The sequence below is a fragment of the Struthio camelus genome, chromosome 25 (genome assembly GCF_040807025.1).
Source record: "Struthio camelus isolate bStrCam1 chromosome 25, bStrCam1.hap1, whole genome shotgun sequence".
NCBI lineage: Eukaryota > Metazoa > Chordata > Aves > Struthioniformes > Struthionidae > Struthio > Struthio camelus.
This window is the reverse complement of record NC_090966.1, coordinates 2,430,947-2,445,576: the sequence shown is the minus strand read 5'-3', so window position 1 is coordinate 2,445,576 and position 14,630 is coordinate 2,430,947. Positions and strand designations below refer to the sequence as shown.

General features: G+C 52.4%; 1 gene segment (V, D, J or C); it reads right to left on the bottom strand.

Moving 5' to 3' along the window:
* Nucleotides 1–4,043: 4,043 nt before the first annotated feature.
* On the bottom strand, nucleotides 4,044–11,559 carry LOC138062234 (T cell receptor alpha variable 4-like). The segment is given in 4 exon segments: nucleotides 4,044–5,444; nucleotides 6,540–6,684; nucleotides 7,228–7,373; nucleotides 7,945–11,559. Coding segments are annotated over 3 exon segments (270 nt in total).
* Nucleotides 11,560–14,630: the final 3,071 nt, after the last annotated feature.

Sequence of the window (14,630 nt, the reverse complement as noted above, 5' to 3'; positions counted from 1 at the left end):
AAGACAAAGCCAGGACCATCCTGCCTCTACTCTCTCTTCTTTCCCCAGACAGAGTTCTAAACACAGAGCAGCCAGAATCCAGTTCTGCCATTCTTCTGTTATCCATGGGATGACAGGACACATAAAAAAGGTGAGGGAGGGTCCTGGCAGGAGGTTTGTGTAAAAGCTCAAATGTCTTTCTTGTCAGTGTGTAGATGGCATAGAAGTAGAAGGTGGAGTCCTGGGGGTGCAGGGCATGCAGGGCAAGAGGTGCCTCAGCCCAGGGATTACCCAGGGAGGCAGTGCTTCAGCTCTCCACTGCTGGCCTGTATCTTTTTGTTGAGCTCAAGGAACTGCTAATGCAGCCTGGCCCCAGGCACCTGCTGATATCAGTGCACACCAAATGTCTTGAAGCTGTAGCCTGATCCTTGGGACAATAGGTGCATGGCACTTGCAGACCTCTGTTGGCCTCCACAAGCTGCACATGGGCCTACACCACTGTGGATGGAGAGCAGTAGCTATACCAGGCAGTGAGGGCAGGCACAGGGACACAGAAGAGTCATGGCAGGAGCTCTGTGTGAACAGCTCTAACCTGCGTCCTGGATGCTGTAGAGGAGGGCAGGGGTGAGAGGTCACAGCAGGGGGACATACATGCTGGGCAGAGGGAGATGCCTGGGGAGGAGGGCATCCAAAGGCTGAAGGCCACATGTATGAGTGGTCCCATCCTGGGTATTTGGAATGGAAGGTTCTCATGTGTGGGGTTGTGACCACAAGGCGGGCAAGAGAGGGCTGGATACCAGTGGAGGGAGACACTCAAATTTCATGAGGGGTTAAACAAGATAGATTTAATAAAAGACTTACTTACACTCCAAGCTGCACAAGGAGCCCTGGGAACCACACAAAGGGGTCACTGATGGAAGGCACAGGTTGGATGCCTAGGCAAGACTCAATTTGTTGTATCCTAAGGGCCCCTTAAATCAACTAGAACTATTTCTGTATCTCGGCTATGCTAACCTTCAGTAGGTACTGTCTGGGAAGCAGCTGGACGTTGCTGACAAAACAGAACGTGCATGCCTGACCCTGATGGGGATTTGGGCAGTGTATATATCACATACTCTGCCAGTCATTGACTCCTCGCCAGATCTTCCACAGATGTTCTCGCTACAGGGGGCTACAACACAGGCAAAGACCAAAAGGCATAAAAGCATGGCAGGATCCTCGGGAAGGGTTTGCTTGGTTGACTGAGATGACTCACAGAATCACAGAATGGTTGAGGTTGGAAGGGACCTCTGCAGATCATCTAGTCCAAATCCCTTGCTCAAGCAGGGTCGCCTAGAGCACATTGCACAGGACCCTGTCCAGACAGCTTTTGAATATCTCCAAGCGTGAAGACTCCGCAACCTCTCTAGGCAACCTGACCCAGTGCTTAGTCACCCTTACAGTAAAGAACTTTTTCCTCATGTTTGGATGAAACTTCCTGTGTTTCAGTTTGTGCCCATTGCCTCTCGGACTATGGCACCAGTGAGAGGAGTTCTTCCCTTTAGATATTTAAATGCATTGATGAGATCCCCTCTCAATCTTCTCTTCTCCAGGCTGAGCAGTCCTAGCTCTCTCAGCCTTTCCTCATATGAGAGATGCTCCAATCCCTTAATTATCTGTGCAGCCCTTTGCTGGACTTGCTCCAGTAGCTCAGTATCTCCCCTGGGGAGCCCAGAACTGGACACAGTACTGCAGATGTGGCCTCACCACTGATGAATAGAGGGCAAGGATCACCTCCCTCAACCCACTGGCAATGCTCTTCCTGATGCACCCCAGGATACCATTGGCCTCCCTGGCCACAAGGGCACATTGTTGGCTCATGGTCAACTTGTCGTTCACTAGGAGCCCCAGGTCCTCCTCCTCTGCAGAGCTGCTTTTCATCAAGTCAGCTCCCAACCTGTACTGGTGCATGGTGTTATTCCACCCTAGGGGTCGGACTCTGCACTTCCCTTTGCTGAACCTCATGAGGTTCCTCTCTTCCCATCTCTCCAGCCTGTTGAGTTCCCTCTGAATGGCAGCACAGCCCTCTGGGGTATCAGCCACTCCTCTCAGTTTTGGATCATCAGCAAACTTGCTGCCCCTTCATCCAGGTCATTGATGAATAAGTTGAACAAGATTGGACCCAGTATTGATCCCTGGGGGACACCACTAGCTATAGGGCTCCAACTAGACTCTGTGCCACTGATCGCAACCCCCTGAGCTCTACCATTCAGCCAGTTTTCCATCCACCTCAGTGTCTGCTCATCTAGCCTGTACGTCTCAGCTTACCTATGAGGATGTGATGGGAGACAAAAGCCTTGCTGAAGTCCAGGTAGACAACATCCCCTGCTCTGCCCTCATCTACCCAGTCAATCATTCCCTTATAGAAGGCTACCAGGTTGGTTACGCCTGACTTCCCCTTTGTGAATCCATGCTGACTACTCCTGATCACCTTCTTATCCTTCATGAGCTTGGAAATGGTGTCCAGGATGAACTGCTCCATCACCTTTCCAGGGATGGAGGGGAGGCTGAGAGGCCTGTAGTTCCCTGGCTCCTCCTTCTTGCCCTTTTTGAAGACTGGAGTGACGCTGGCTTTCTTCCAGTCCTCAGGCACCTCTCCTGATTGCCACAACCTTTCCAGGATGATTGAGAGTGGCCTTGCAATGACAACTGCCAGCACCCTCAGCGTGTGGAAATCGTGGTATTGAAAGGAACTAGGATTCTACAGGCTGTGTGTCAGCAGGGAAAGTCCTATGCTTTTAACACTGCTGCCTAAGGGTCCCTGCTCTGGGATCCAGGCCATGCCCTGCCCCTTAGGGAGAGTAGGAGGACTGTGGGGAGTAGAGAGGCCACCACCCAATCCTGGGCTGCCCTTGCAGGAGGAAAGGAGAGAGGTGAGAGGGGGCTAGTGAGGGGGAGGTCCCCTTCCCTGACAGCAGCTGAGAGAAGCTTCCTGAGGTGTCTTGGCACAGCCTGGACACAGCAGGAAAGATCATGCAGTAACAGGTCCTCAAGGCTATGGGGAGAATGGATCAAGCTTGGTCCCACCTGGGCTAAGGGCTGCACAGACCAAATCGCCTTTGGGTCTCCAGTGCTATCAGCCAGACACCAAGCAGCCCCTGAGGCCCCCATTGTCATCATTATTTCTTGCTGTCACCTCATCTCAGGGCCAGGGGATGCCTGTGCAGAGCTGTCTTGCCTTGTGGGTTGCAATGCTGTTTGTCACTTGCTTGGGTATTTCTTAGCACCTGCAGCTGGGACAGGGACTCAGCCAGGCACAGCTCTGGGCTACTGGATGCTGTTGTCTAGCAGCACTGGTATCTGCATCGCCAGTCCCCAGTACAGCTGAGATCAGCCCCTACAGAGTGATGATGTAACCAGGGAATAACCCCCGGTTGATAACTTATAAGTTCAGGGGTGCTGTAGGTTTCCTTGAGAAGCATTGGTTTCTGTGTCAGGAACTGGGGAGAGCTGTGAGTGTCTTATCTTACCTGCAAACAGCTCCGTGGTCATGCATATCTAGATCTCTGGTCTGAATTTCTCTGCATGCATGGAGTCTTAGAGAAATATAGGGAGGTGTTGGGATGTGAGAAAATGTTGGAAGGGTTGATATCGGAAGGAGAGGATCATTTCAAGGGTCAAAGCACTGCCAAGGGTGGAGGATGAATAGCCTCTCCCCTCCTCTGCTGTGCTGGGTGATACAGATTTTGCACAAGCAGAAATGGAGCTTAACTCACTGTGGAGCGTCACAGCACAGCAATAAACCGCGGTGTCCTGGAAAGAGACAGACGCTATTTCCAAAGGGGCTGTTTTATTCTTGTACACAATGGAGAATTGACCATTCCGGAACCTGTCATTTCCTGCAGCTTTAAAACCTTCCAGGATATACCTGAAGGTGTCTCCTGGGAGCTGGCGGTACCAGAAGAAATTCAGAATTCTGTCACTATCCGCAGGTATGTACAGGCAGGGTAGAACCACATTCTGCCCAGCTGTGGCCAATATCTCTGAGAACCGCTTCTCCAGGTTTCCTCCAATGAGACCTGCAATACAGGGAGAAATGTGCATGCAGGCCAGCTCTCTTCTTTCTCTCACTTGCTCTATATTTAATGCTGCGTCTGCCCCCAAGCCCTTCTACATTTCCAAAGATGCGTCCTACCATTACCCTCTCTGCATTCCTCACTGGTACTGTTGTCTTGTCAGCGCAGATCTCTGCACTGCCTACTGAAAAATCATGGGAGATAATAGGAAAGGCATGAATACAACCCACCTGCCTGGATTAGCAGGACATAGGCGGGTACAGAGACAGTGAAGATCATTTTGCCAGTTCCGAAATCCCTGCCCCTGGGGAGATTCTCAGCATAATGCAGGAAAACATGCTCTCCGAGGCCCAACGATATGGCCACTTCCCGTGGGTGAGCCAGGGCATGTAGGAAAGGGTCGTGCCTCCAGGCAGAGAGGGGAGGACTGAAACCCATTCCCTGTTTGCCTCTGCTTGTCTTGGTGGCAGAGCGCAGGGTCTCTTGATTGCTCAGGGCTCTGGGGAATGCAGATGTAGCATTCTTTTTAAAAGAGTTTCAGATCTTGCTTAATTTCTCCTCTGGCGTTTTGGAAGCTGCAGTTCAGTATTCCTGCACAGACAGGACCTCAGAGATGTGGGGGAACAGGACAGGAAGATGATAAGGAGGGGAAATAAAAGGTAATTTAATGGGTAAAATTTCAAATTCCTAGAGTTGAGAAATGGAGTCCTGATCCCAATGGGTTGGACCCTCTAGATACCATCCATGGTGGGGCAGGCTCGAGGAGGAAGAGGGAGAGTGACGTCAGAGCAGAGGGACCCACAATTCCATCTCCAGCTTTGCCCTGAACCTGTGCAGGACATATGGACAGGGCTTGGCACTCCCCAGAAACTGCCAGCATCCCTCCACCCAGCAAGGACAGAAGGAGAAGGGGACAGGGACAGGAGGTAAAAACCTGGTGTTTGGAGCCAATGGGCATAGATGTTGCGAGGAGCAGCCCCAGCACCAGGAGCAAGGGCTGCCAGGCAGAGCAACTGTGACTTTCTCTCGCTCCAGTCTCCTGGTGGGTACTTTCTGCAGGGAGGGCAAAACATCCCTTTACCACTGTGTGTCTAAATGCACAGTAATATACTCCACTGTCAGCCAAGGCTGTGTCCTCCTTTTGCAAGGTGAGGTTTGCCCTGTAAATCACATCCCCTCGGTCAAAATCTGCCCAGGTGGTGAATTTCCCTTGGATGAAGTGGGTACCGCTCTGGGTGGACCAGGCAGTGCCCAGGAGGTACTTGGGTTCCCCACTCCCAGCTGAGTGGTACCAAGAGAAGGAAGGATTTCTGTCCAAGGTGGTAAAGTTGCAGACGAACAAGATGGATTGCTTGACTGATATGAGCACCTCAGGAGCTGTGATGGCAAGGAGCTGGTTCAGTGCAGCAACTGTGGGAAGGCAACAAGGCAGCCACAGTTGCCCATTTGGACATTGCCTGCTGTATTCTCCCCCACTCCTCCGTCCATTATTCTCAGCCTTCTCCCCTTCCACTACCCCTACCACAAAGTTTCAAGGCTGGGGGGGGGGGGCGGGGGCTGAGGGGTAAAGGAAGCTGGCAGGGGGACCCTGACCCAGCTTGGAGCTGCGCTTCTCCCACCCACAGAGAAACAAGGGAGAGCCGATGGCTCCATTGCATCCCGGTATTGGGGCAGTGCCTCGCAAAATGAAAGCTCTGGAGAGCCATTCTTCCCTGTGAAACAGAGGGGAGGAACCAAGGACAGAATCTAACTGGACTCAATTACTCCTGAGGGGTCCTGCTGTGAAAGGGTCTCCCCAAAGGGTGATCAGACAGAGTTGGGGTTTGCAGTGCCAGTGCCCTGCACAGCCAAGAATGGCTCCAGCTCTAGACTGATGCTGCTGCTGGAGGCTATTTTCAGGGGTTGTTTGGGTTTCTCATGGGGGCTATCAGTTTGTATGTGGGAAACCAGGGTTGCAGGAAGGCTATGCATGTTCCAGCTCATCTGCAAACAGCCCATGGTTCTGCGTGCCTGGAGAGCTGGTCTTCAGTATTTCTGCTGGACAGAAGCAGGGACACAAGGTAAATGGGAGAAGATAGGTGATACTAGACAAGGAAAACACAGCTCATCTAGGGGAGGGGAAAAAAAATTGCCAGAGCTGGTAACTGGAGAATGCATAAGGGATGAAACCCTCTGTCCCCAAGCAGATTACAAATTTAACTATTCCCCAGAGTCTGCAGGGTTAGCATCTGCATCTCTGGGTGGACAGGGGAAGTGGCAGGAGGGTTTTGAAGGGCCTGGTGTCTTAAATGCCTCTGTCAGCCAGTTACCCCTGACGATTTACAAGGGGATATATGAGAATTGCTGCGATCCCAGGGAAAACCAGGAGGAGAGGTCCCACCCTGCCTTCCTTTTCTGTACCCTGCACCGTGTGCCCAGAGCTGGGCAGGAGGTAAGTGCGGGAAATTAGACCACTGGCCCCAGCAATTATCCCTTAGCAGTGCCCCTGCCCAGTGTGACACTTACCGAGGAGAAAACAGGCAGTCACAGACCTCAGGACACTTGCTGACCTCATTGTCACCAGGACCCTGAGCGACGGGCCGTCTCCATGTAGGTGCTTCAGCACCTAACAGTAACTTCTCTGTGGGGATGACTGCCGGACTCCCCCAGACTGGGGAAAGGATGGGAAAGGAGATGCGGCAGGGTACCTGGACCAGTGGACGATGATTTGCAGAGCTGCAGCCACAGCAATAGGAACAAGGGCTCTTGCGCAGCGAGATGGGACGGGACGCACAGTGCATGCCCTCGCCTGACCTGCGTGGTGTCTCCTCCCAACCCAGGGCTAGGCAGGTCTGAGCCCAGGTGGGCGGGAGCAGGAGAACCGCTCCGGGTCGGGGGTGGAGAGGGACGAGGCGGCCCCGGTGGGCGGAGCGGCAGCGCCCCCCGGTGGGCCCAGGAGGGGCGTGCCACCAGCCCCAGCCCCCGCCCTGGCCCCCTGCCCCCGCCCCGCACACCCGGCCCCACCCGCCCGCGGCGGTTCGTGCCCGACCACAGCCCCGGCCTGTCCCATCGGGTCTCCCACAGCGCAGTAATACACCGCCGCGTCCCGCCGCTGGGGCCGGGCGAGCTGCAGGGCGCTGGACCGGCGGTCTGCGGCCACGAGCAGGGTCCCCAGAGGGTCCTGCACTGCTTGAGACCCTTTGAGAGCACTCACGATGAACGCGGGGCCTCGGCCTGGGAGCTGCTGGTACCAGTAGATGAACTCGTAGGACTGTATGTTGGGGTGTGAGCAGGTGATGCTGATGCCGGTGCCCTCGGTGGCCTCTGCCAATGGCTCCTGCTGCACTTGAGCTCTGCCCACTGCCAAGGAGAGAAAGAAGAATAAACTCAGGAAATCATTTTCATGTCCTGCCATGACTGCCATTTTCCTGGAAAAAAAAAATCTGACAGAAACAATCAGGTATGTGGAAAGCAGAGGAGATGGAGAGTTCGGAGTAGGTGGAAGAGGAAAGAAGAAATGCAAACCCACTGATGAAAAGAACAGACAAGGACTTGCCCTTTTCTAATTGGTAGACAGAAGGAGGGATGAATTATGGGGTAAAGATCGACTCATTGATGAAGAGAACAAGGGAGGTATGCAGGGCATCAGAAGAGTTAGGCTGGGAGGAATGAGTAGATGGATATGTAAGCAAAGGAAGGAAGGGAGGAAAGGAGTGAGAAAGCCAGGTGTGGAGGAGGAATGGACCTCTGTGAACATGGAGGGAAGATGGGATCTGATCACAGCGAAGGATGAATGGGAGGAGGGTCGAAGGAAAGGAGGTCTGTGAAGAAGTTTGAGGACCAGAGGCAAAGGTGGCCCTGAGGGCCCCGGACCCCACAGGGCTTCACCCGGGGCACTGCCCCAGCCCCCGCCACTGCCAGCCCTGCGCACCCAGGAGCACCGTGGCCAGCACAGCCAGCCCCGCGTCCCGGCACCGCCGCATCGCATCACCCTGCTGCCCGTGTCTCATTGCCTGCCGCCAGCACCGGCTCTGTTGCAGCGCTGGCGCCTCCTCTCGACCACCGGCGGCAGCCCTGGAGCTGAGCCCTGCCCCGGCGTGAGCCCCACTCTCATCTGTGCCTGGGCTGGGAGTGTTCCTGAGTGCAGAGGGGAAGTGACACTCAGTGGGGCCGTGGCACACAGAGGCAGTGGGGCCAGGTGGCAGCTCTGCTGCTGGACAGTCCGGGAAGGTGTGGTGCTTCTCTGGAACCCTCCTAGCATGCCTGCAAGCATGTCTTTCTTGTCACCTAGGCCATGGAGCTCCGGAGCCGCTACTCCAAGTGGACGAGTGGGTCCCCAAACCTACTTCCCACTGTCTCAGGATGGGATGAGCTGAAGGAGAAAAGCTGGGGACATTTATTGTCCTAGCAGAAGATCTGAGGTCACTGATAGGGCAGGAAAGTGGCAGGCTGAGAGGAGCTAAAGCGCGTTTCTGTGTCCACCCATGGAAGGTGGGCCAGAGCGGGGCTGTCCAGTGTCAGGTCTGCTGTTGGTGCCAGGGGCTCCTGGGAAGATCCCTACATCTCTGTGCAGGTTGGAGGGGGCCTGGGCAGTGCAGGGCCAAGGGTGCTGTGGGTAAGGATACCTATAGACCTATCCAAAACGGGAGACACAAAGAGGGACATTTTGGTAAAAAGCACTTTTGGAGGACTATGAGAAAGTGAATTTCTCTGCAGAACAAGAGCAGTGTGACTGCCTGGGAGCTCCAGGCTGGGAGGACATTGCCCATGGGTCACCCTGGCAGCAGGGGAGGCAGCAGGACCATACTGGAGAGTGGTGCTGAAGAAGCAGAGCTGAACAGAGCTGCTTCTGCCCCAGCCGGCAGCTCCTCCGCACAAGGTTCTGCTGAAGCTGATGTGCCAAGGGCTGCTTGAGGGATGTGGGATACAGTGCCAGCCCCAGTCTTGGCCCTGGCCTTAGCCTCAGTCCAGGTCCCTGTCCCAGTCCCAGTCCTGGTTCCAGCCCCCCTTCCTCCTGGGCATGCCTGCCATGCACCACCTGAGAGGCAACAGTGCTGCAGCTCCTTGACAGGCGAGTAACTCCTGTGTCTGGGCAGTGTGAGATGTCTGTCTTGCCCAGAGTGAGGGGCCTCCAGGCTGTGTTGGGGTCAGCCTGGACACTGTCCACGTAGCCCTCGTACTCCCAGCCCCAGGGCAGTTGGGGATGGCAAGGAGACAAGCATAGCTCCCTCCAGATGCACGTCCCAGCTGTCCCCACTGGAGTACACACATCGGTCCTCACAGCACCTTTGAACACCAAAGTACTGTGAAAAATCTGACTTGAGATTCCTCGATGAGACACTTAACAGTTAGAGCTTTACTTGCTTTTGGACTGTGGTTACTTGTCAGTAATAACCCTTGGCTCTTGCACAGTAAGTCTCCACGAAGAAATGCAATCATATAGGGGTCCAACAGGGCCACAAAGCATGTCAGTGGAATAATGCTGCTCTTGAAGATAGTGAGCCCACCAGTCCAGTAACTCTTACCACAGGCTAGATGAGTGACAAGCAGCAGCACATCATAGAAGAAGCTGTCTACTTCATATCTGAACATGTCAATGTCTGAACATTGGGGCCACAAGAGGGCAAACAAATGCTGAGTGTCAGTCTTGCTAATGAGTAGAGAGTGGCCTCAACTTAAAGGCCTCCCACGAGGTAGGCAGACGACCTCAGTTTTTCTAGTGATATTTGCCTTTTAATTTTAGTTGGGGCAAGGAAATCAAAGGAAGGAGCCCACATCACCAGGAGTCATAGACAAAGTCTCTTCCATTCCTTGGGTCTCCATCAAAAAGAAAGAGGCAGGGAAAGGGGAGAAGATTACACGAAACACATCCCAGCATTTCTCTGCAGCTCTTATAGCCTATATTGAAATACTGCTGATACCAGTGGAGAGAGACACTCAAAGTGTCACTCAAAGTTCTTTACTGTAAGGGTGACTAAGCACTGGGTCAGGTTGCCTAGAGAGGTTGCGGAGTCTTCACGCTTGGAGATATTCAAAAGCTGTCTGGACAGGGTCCTGTGCAATGTGCTCTAGGCGACCCTGCTTGAGCAAGGGATTTGGACTAGATGATCTGCAGAGGTCCCTTCCAACCTCAACCATTCTGTGATTCTGTGAGTCATCTCAGTCAACCAAGCAAACCCTTCCCGAGGATCCTGCCATGCTTTTATGCCTTTTGGTCTTTGCCTGTGTTGTAGCCCCCTGTAGCGAGAACATCTGTGGAAGATCTGGCGAGGAGTCAATGACTGGCAGAGTATGTGATATATACACTGCCCAAATCCCCATCAGGGTCAGGCATGCACGTTCTGTTTTGTCAGCAACGTCCAGCTGCTTCCCAGACAGTACCTACTGAAGGTTAGCATAGCCGAGATACAGAAATAGTTCTAGTTGATTTAAGGGGCCCTTAGGATACAACAAACTGAGTCTTGCCTAGGCATCCAACCTGTGCCTCTGACCCATGTGTCCAGCAGTCTCCCATCAGCAACCCCTTTGTGTGGTTTCCGGGGCTCCTTGTGGGCTAGGCCCAAACTCTTTTGTTGGTCTGTGGGTTTTTGTGGCCCAACAGAGCAGCTGGTGCCTTGCAGCAAAGGCAAAGTGCATTTGTATGATATCCTGGGCTGCTTTGCAATGCTGGAAACACTGGGTGCCATGCGAGCCTTGGTTGATCCTGTTTTTTTTGCATGACCCATTTCTCTTGCTTGCCTTTGTCCCCACGAATAAAAGACTCCCACACGTGGCGAAGAAACAAAGCTCCTTCTTTGAGGATATTGTAACAAATGGCCAGGGAGGGGTGTGCTAAATGGGGGACAGCTAATGTTCAGGTAGGGGAAGATTCTAGGAGTGTCCCAGGCTGTTCAGCACACTCAGGTGTCCTCAGTGTGTAGAATATGAAGCATTTTAGAGCATTGTTTTAGCTCAGCTAAAATAGAGCCGTGTCCTGTAGGAGGCCACCACCTCCCCATGCTTTTTGGAGAAGAATGCAAGTCAAACTCACAGATCAAGTTGATCAGCTGGAAATTACCTGTCAGGCATTCTTGAAATGCCTCTGAAATACCATCCTGCCCTCCATTCTGGGTGACAGAGTGTGCTCCTACCTCTGCCCCTTTCCCTGCCTTGACCCTGCCCCTGCCACTGCCCTGCTCAGTGTTTACAGTCTGCTCAGTGAGTAACGGGCATTCAGGGATGGGGAGAACAGGCAGCCCACATGTAAGGGCAAGTTGTGTGTCTGTGTTCAGGGGAGCCCAAGAACTGCTTTGCAGCCCTATGTGGCTCACACAGCAGAGGCCAAACACTGGACAGGACTCTGCTGCCTCTCACCTTGGCATATAGTCTCTGACAGCACCAGGGGAGGGCAGGGGTTGGGGGCAGAAAGGATGGGGAAAGAGGGCCTAGCTTCTCTCCCCAGAGAGAGGAGCACAGCTGTGGAGGAAGTGAAGCCTCATTCAGTAACTCAGAGCCCTCTTATGCCCTGGGGTGAGCCTTTGGCTCTTCCCTGAGTAGGCACTATATATATACACACCATAGATGCCTCACTGATCATTGGTCCTTGTGTTCAGCCAAGTCTTCTGCTGACCCACATCCATGCACGCCATCAAGGGAGGAGCTCATTACCGTGGTAGTGTTCCTGGTGCTATTGGATCAAGAATGCCAGAAGATCTGAGCTTCCTAGTCCCGCTGGAGCTGAGGGTACTCTGCATTGCCCTTTGAAGGCTTTCTACCTAGACAGGAGTGGAAACACAGCACAGTTGCATAGGAATGAAGGAGAACTTTCAGTAGTAGCCTGAAAGTGCCATGGAGAAATTCAGCTGGCAGACAAAGAGGCTCCTATATGCCTGTGTCCCCAGGGTGATGAAGCATGGGCTGCTTCCCTAAGCCCATGTCTGAGGAGTTCCTGCTCCTTCCTCTAGCTGCAGAAAGCAGCTGAGGAGGCATAGTATCTTGCCTGCCCTTGCTGGGGTGTCTGTGTCTGGCAGTCTCCAGCCCAGTGCAGCCTCTCTTACTCTCTCACTGCAGAAGGAAGCTGTTGAGGTGATGAAGAGCATCCACACACCCAAGGCTCACGCTCTTGTCTTCATTATTGTGCACAGGTTGAGATGTGACACCACTGTCTTAGCTGGTGGAAATGCCCCATCATGATTCGCTGTGATCTCTCAAATTTACAGGACAACATACCGTGTGACTCAAACTTTTTTTCATAAACTCATTACTTAAAAAGCAAACAAGGGTTCAATCCCTTTTCAACAGATTGGCTTAAATTGTTAATGTTCTGATTTGTTACTTCATTAATTCACTAATTCACATGCTTATAAGCAAAATAGTTACCTAGCCGATGGTAAGAGTGCTCATCCTTCTTCCTCTGTTGCAAAGCAGGCATCTCCTGAATTATACCAGGAAGCATGAACGCCTCAGCAGTCCAGCTGCTGTTGGATCCACTTCAAGTCTGTTTAGGTGAGCTGATGTATTTGTACCTTCCAGCTAGGAAGTACAGGCTGTACCATTCTCACTGGTTGTTTCAGTTATTGGGCAAGAGCTTGCTTAATTCTGAAGGGTATCAGTCTTCTCAGGTGTTAAGAAGCAGTTACTCATAAAACTGCAAGGACAGCAAATCTTGTTCTTTCTGCCCTTCAGTATGTGACGTTTGTGTAACTCTCACTTTAGCCTAATGGTGCTGTTCCTAACAGCATGAGTATATTTATGTAACTGTATGTGTATGTGTGCTTGTTCATGTATGCTAATGTCTATGCATCTGTGTAGGCGTTTGTGCACATTTTGGGCACCTATCACTTTTCTGGGATTTCCCTTACTAATTGGAGTTGGGTGGGAGGAGAAGGGGGAGGGGTAAAGACCCTGCTGTGTGGCCTGGCCTGGTTGATTTCAGTAACAATGTGCCAGTCACTTCAGCCCAGCAGGTGTGTGCAACAGCTGGGCTTCACAAAGCACTTTATGGGGTGTGCAGCTCTTCCATTTAGTTTTTCATTTGTTGCCCTGACATTTGCATTCTCTCACTACACTCACACTTAAACAATTGCTGCTATCAGAACGACAAAGCATCTTGTGCCCACCAACAGAACATGTCTGAGAGAGAGCCTGTCTGTGACACAAATAAAATGTTATGATTCACTCCTTCTCCCTTACTTTGCAGCAGGAGCCTCAGGGCTTGGGACAGCAGGGTGGTGAGTGGTTTTGGGCAGGAGCTCGGAGTTCTTGGCTCAGTGTGGATCCTGCAGTGCAGGATCATCTCCTACCAGGATGCCCCTGGAGGAGTGCTCTGCTGTGCCTCTACTCCCTGCTCCATACTCTCCTGCAGCCCACAGCACCAGCCACGAGCAAGACTGGGACACCCTAAAGATGTTAATTGGATGAGAGCTTGCAAGTCCATTTATCAGCTTTGATCAGATCGGCTTTTTTGGTATTGAAAAGACAGGAATTTGGGCCTGCAAAATAGCAGAGAAAATCCTGTGGCAGCACATATATGGAACACTGGGATGGATCAGAGAAAAACAGCAGACAGGGATGGGTGGATGGGGACAGAAAAATAGGATAATGTGGTCTGAGGAGAATGAGAAGGATGAGTCTTTTCCCCATCTCCTCTTTTCTGTGCCAGCAGTAACAGCACCTTGAGAAAATCGGTGCAAAAGCACCTCTATGAGCTGAGATTTCCTAGCCCTTTCCCACTATTCAAGAGCAGTTCCCTACAGAGACCTGGTAAAGCTGGTGAATTTTTCCTTTCCTGGCAAAAAGAAAAATCATTTCTCTAGTCCAAGCACATGCTTACCTAGCAATTGCCTCAGGAAGGCAGTGAGGACGAGAAACCCAAGGTGCATGCTGAGACTGATGCTCCTGTTAGTGAATGACAGTCAGAAAACTACTTCCTGGTCATGAAAGAGCACAGCTGTCAGAAATGAGTCTGCGGGGTGGGGGGAGCAAAGGAAGAAGTGGGAGGAGAAAGTGCTTGTTGTTATCGTGCGCGAAATGCTCCCTCTATGTTTCTCTCTCCTCCAGCAGTGGCACATGTTGCTCCCTCAGCCAATAGCCCACTGAATGTCCAGGCTCCTTTCCCATGTCCGTCAAGGCACAGTAATACATGCTAGCATCGTTCAGCTGGGCTCAGTTTGGGCTGAGGCTGGTGGAGTGCTCAAGCCTGATCACACTCCTGAGGACATCCCCAGCCCTAGGGGTGTCATTGAACCCACTCCTGAGGAGAACAAGTGGTTCCTGTCTGAGATGGGGCTGTTCAAACTGTGGCCATATATTTGATGATTTGGCTGTACTCAGTCCCAGTTGTCTTCCCTTCCTCACAGGTGAGGCTGGAAAACCTTGGCATGGACCCACATAAGGTTCACTGCAAGACAAAAGGCAGAGCAAGGGAAGGGGAAAACATGCACAAGCACTGTGAAGATAGGCAAGAAGTCAGTGTGCAGAGATCCCATCAGTGGTACAAGAACCAGTGAGAGATGAGTGAGGGGGTGGCTGGAAAGTGGCTGGGAAGTGACTGGAGGAAAAAGGAGGAAGGACACACAAGTATCAAGCACCCTCCCAGCAGAGAGTGTCCCTGTACAGGCAGAGCATGGGTAGCAAATT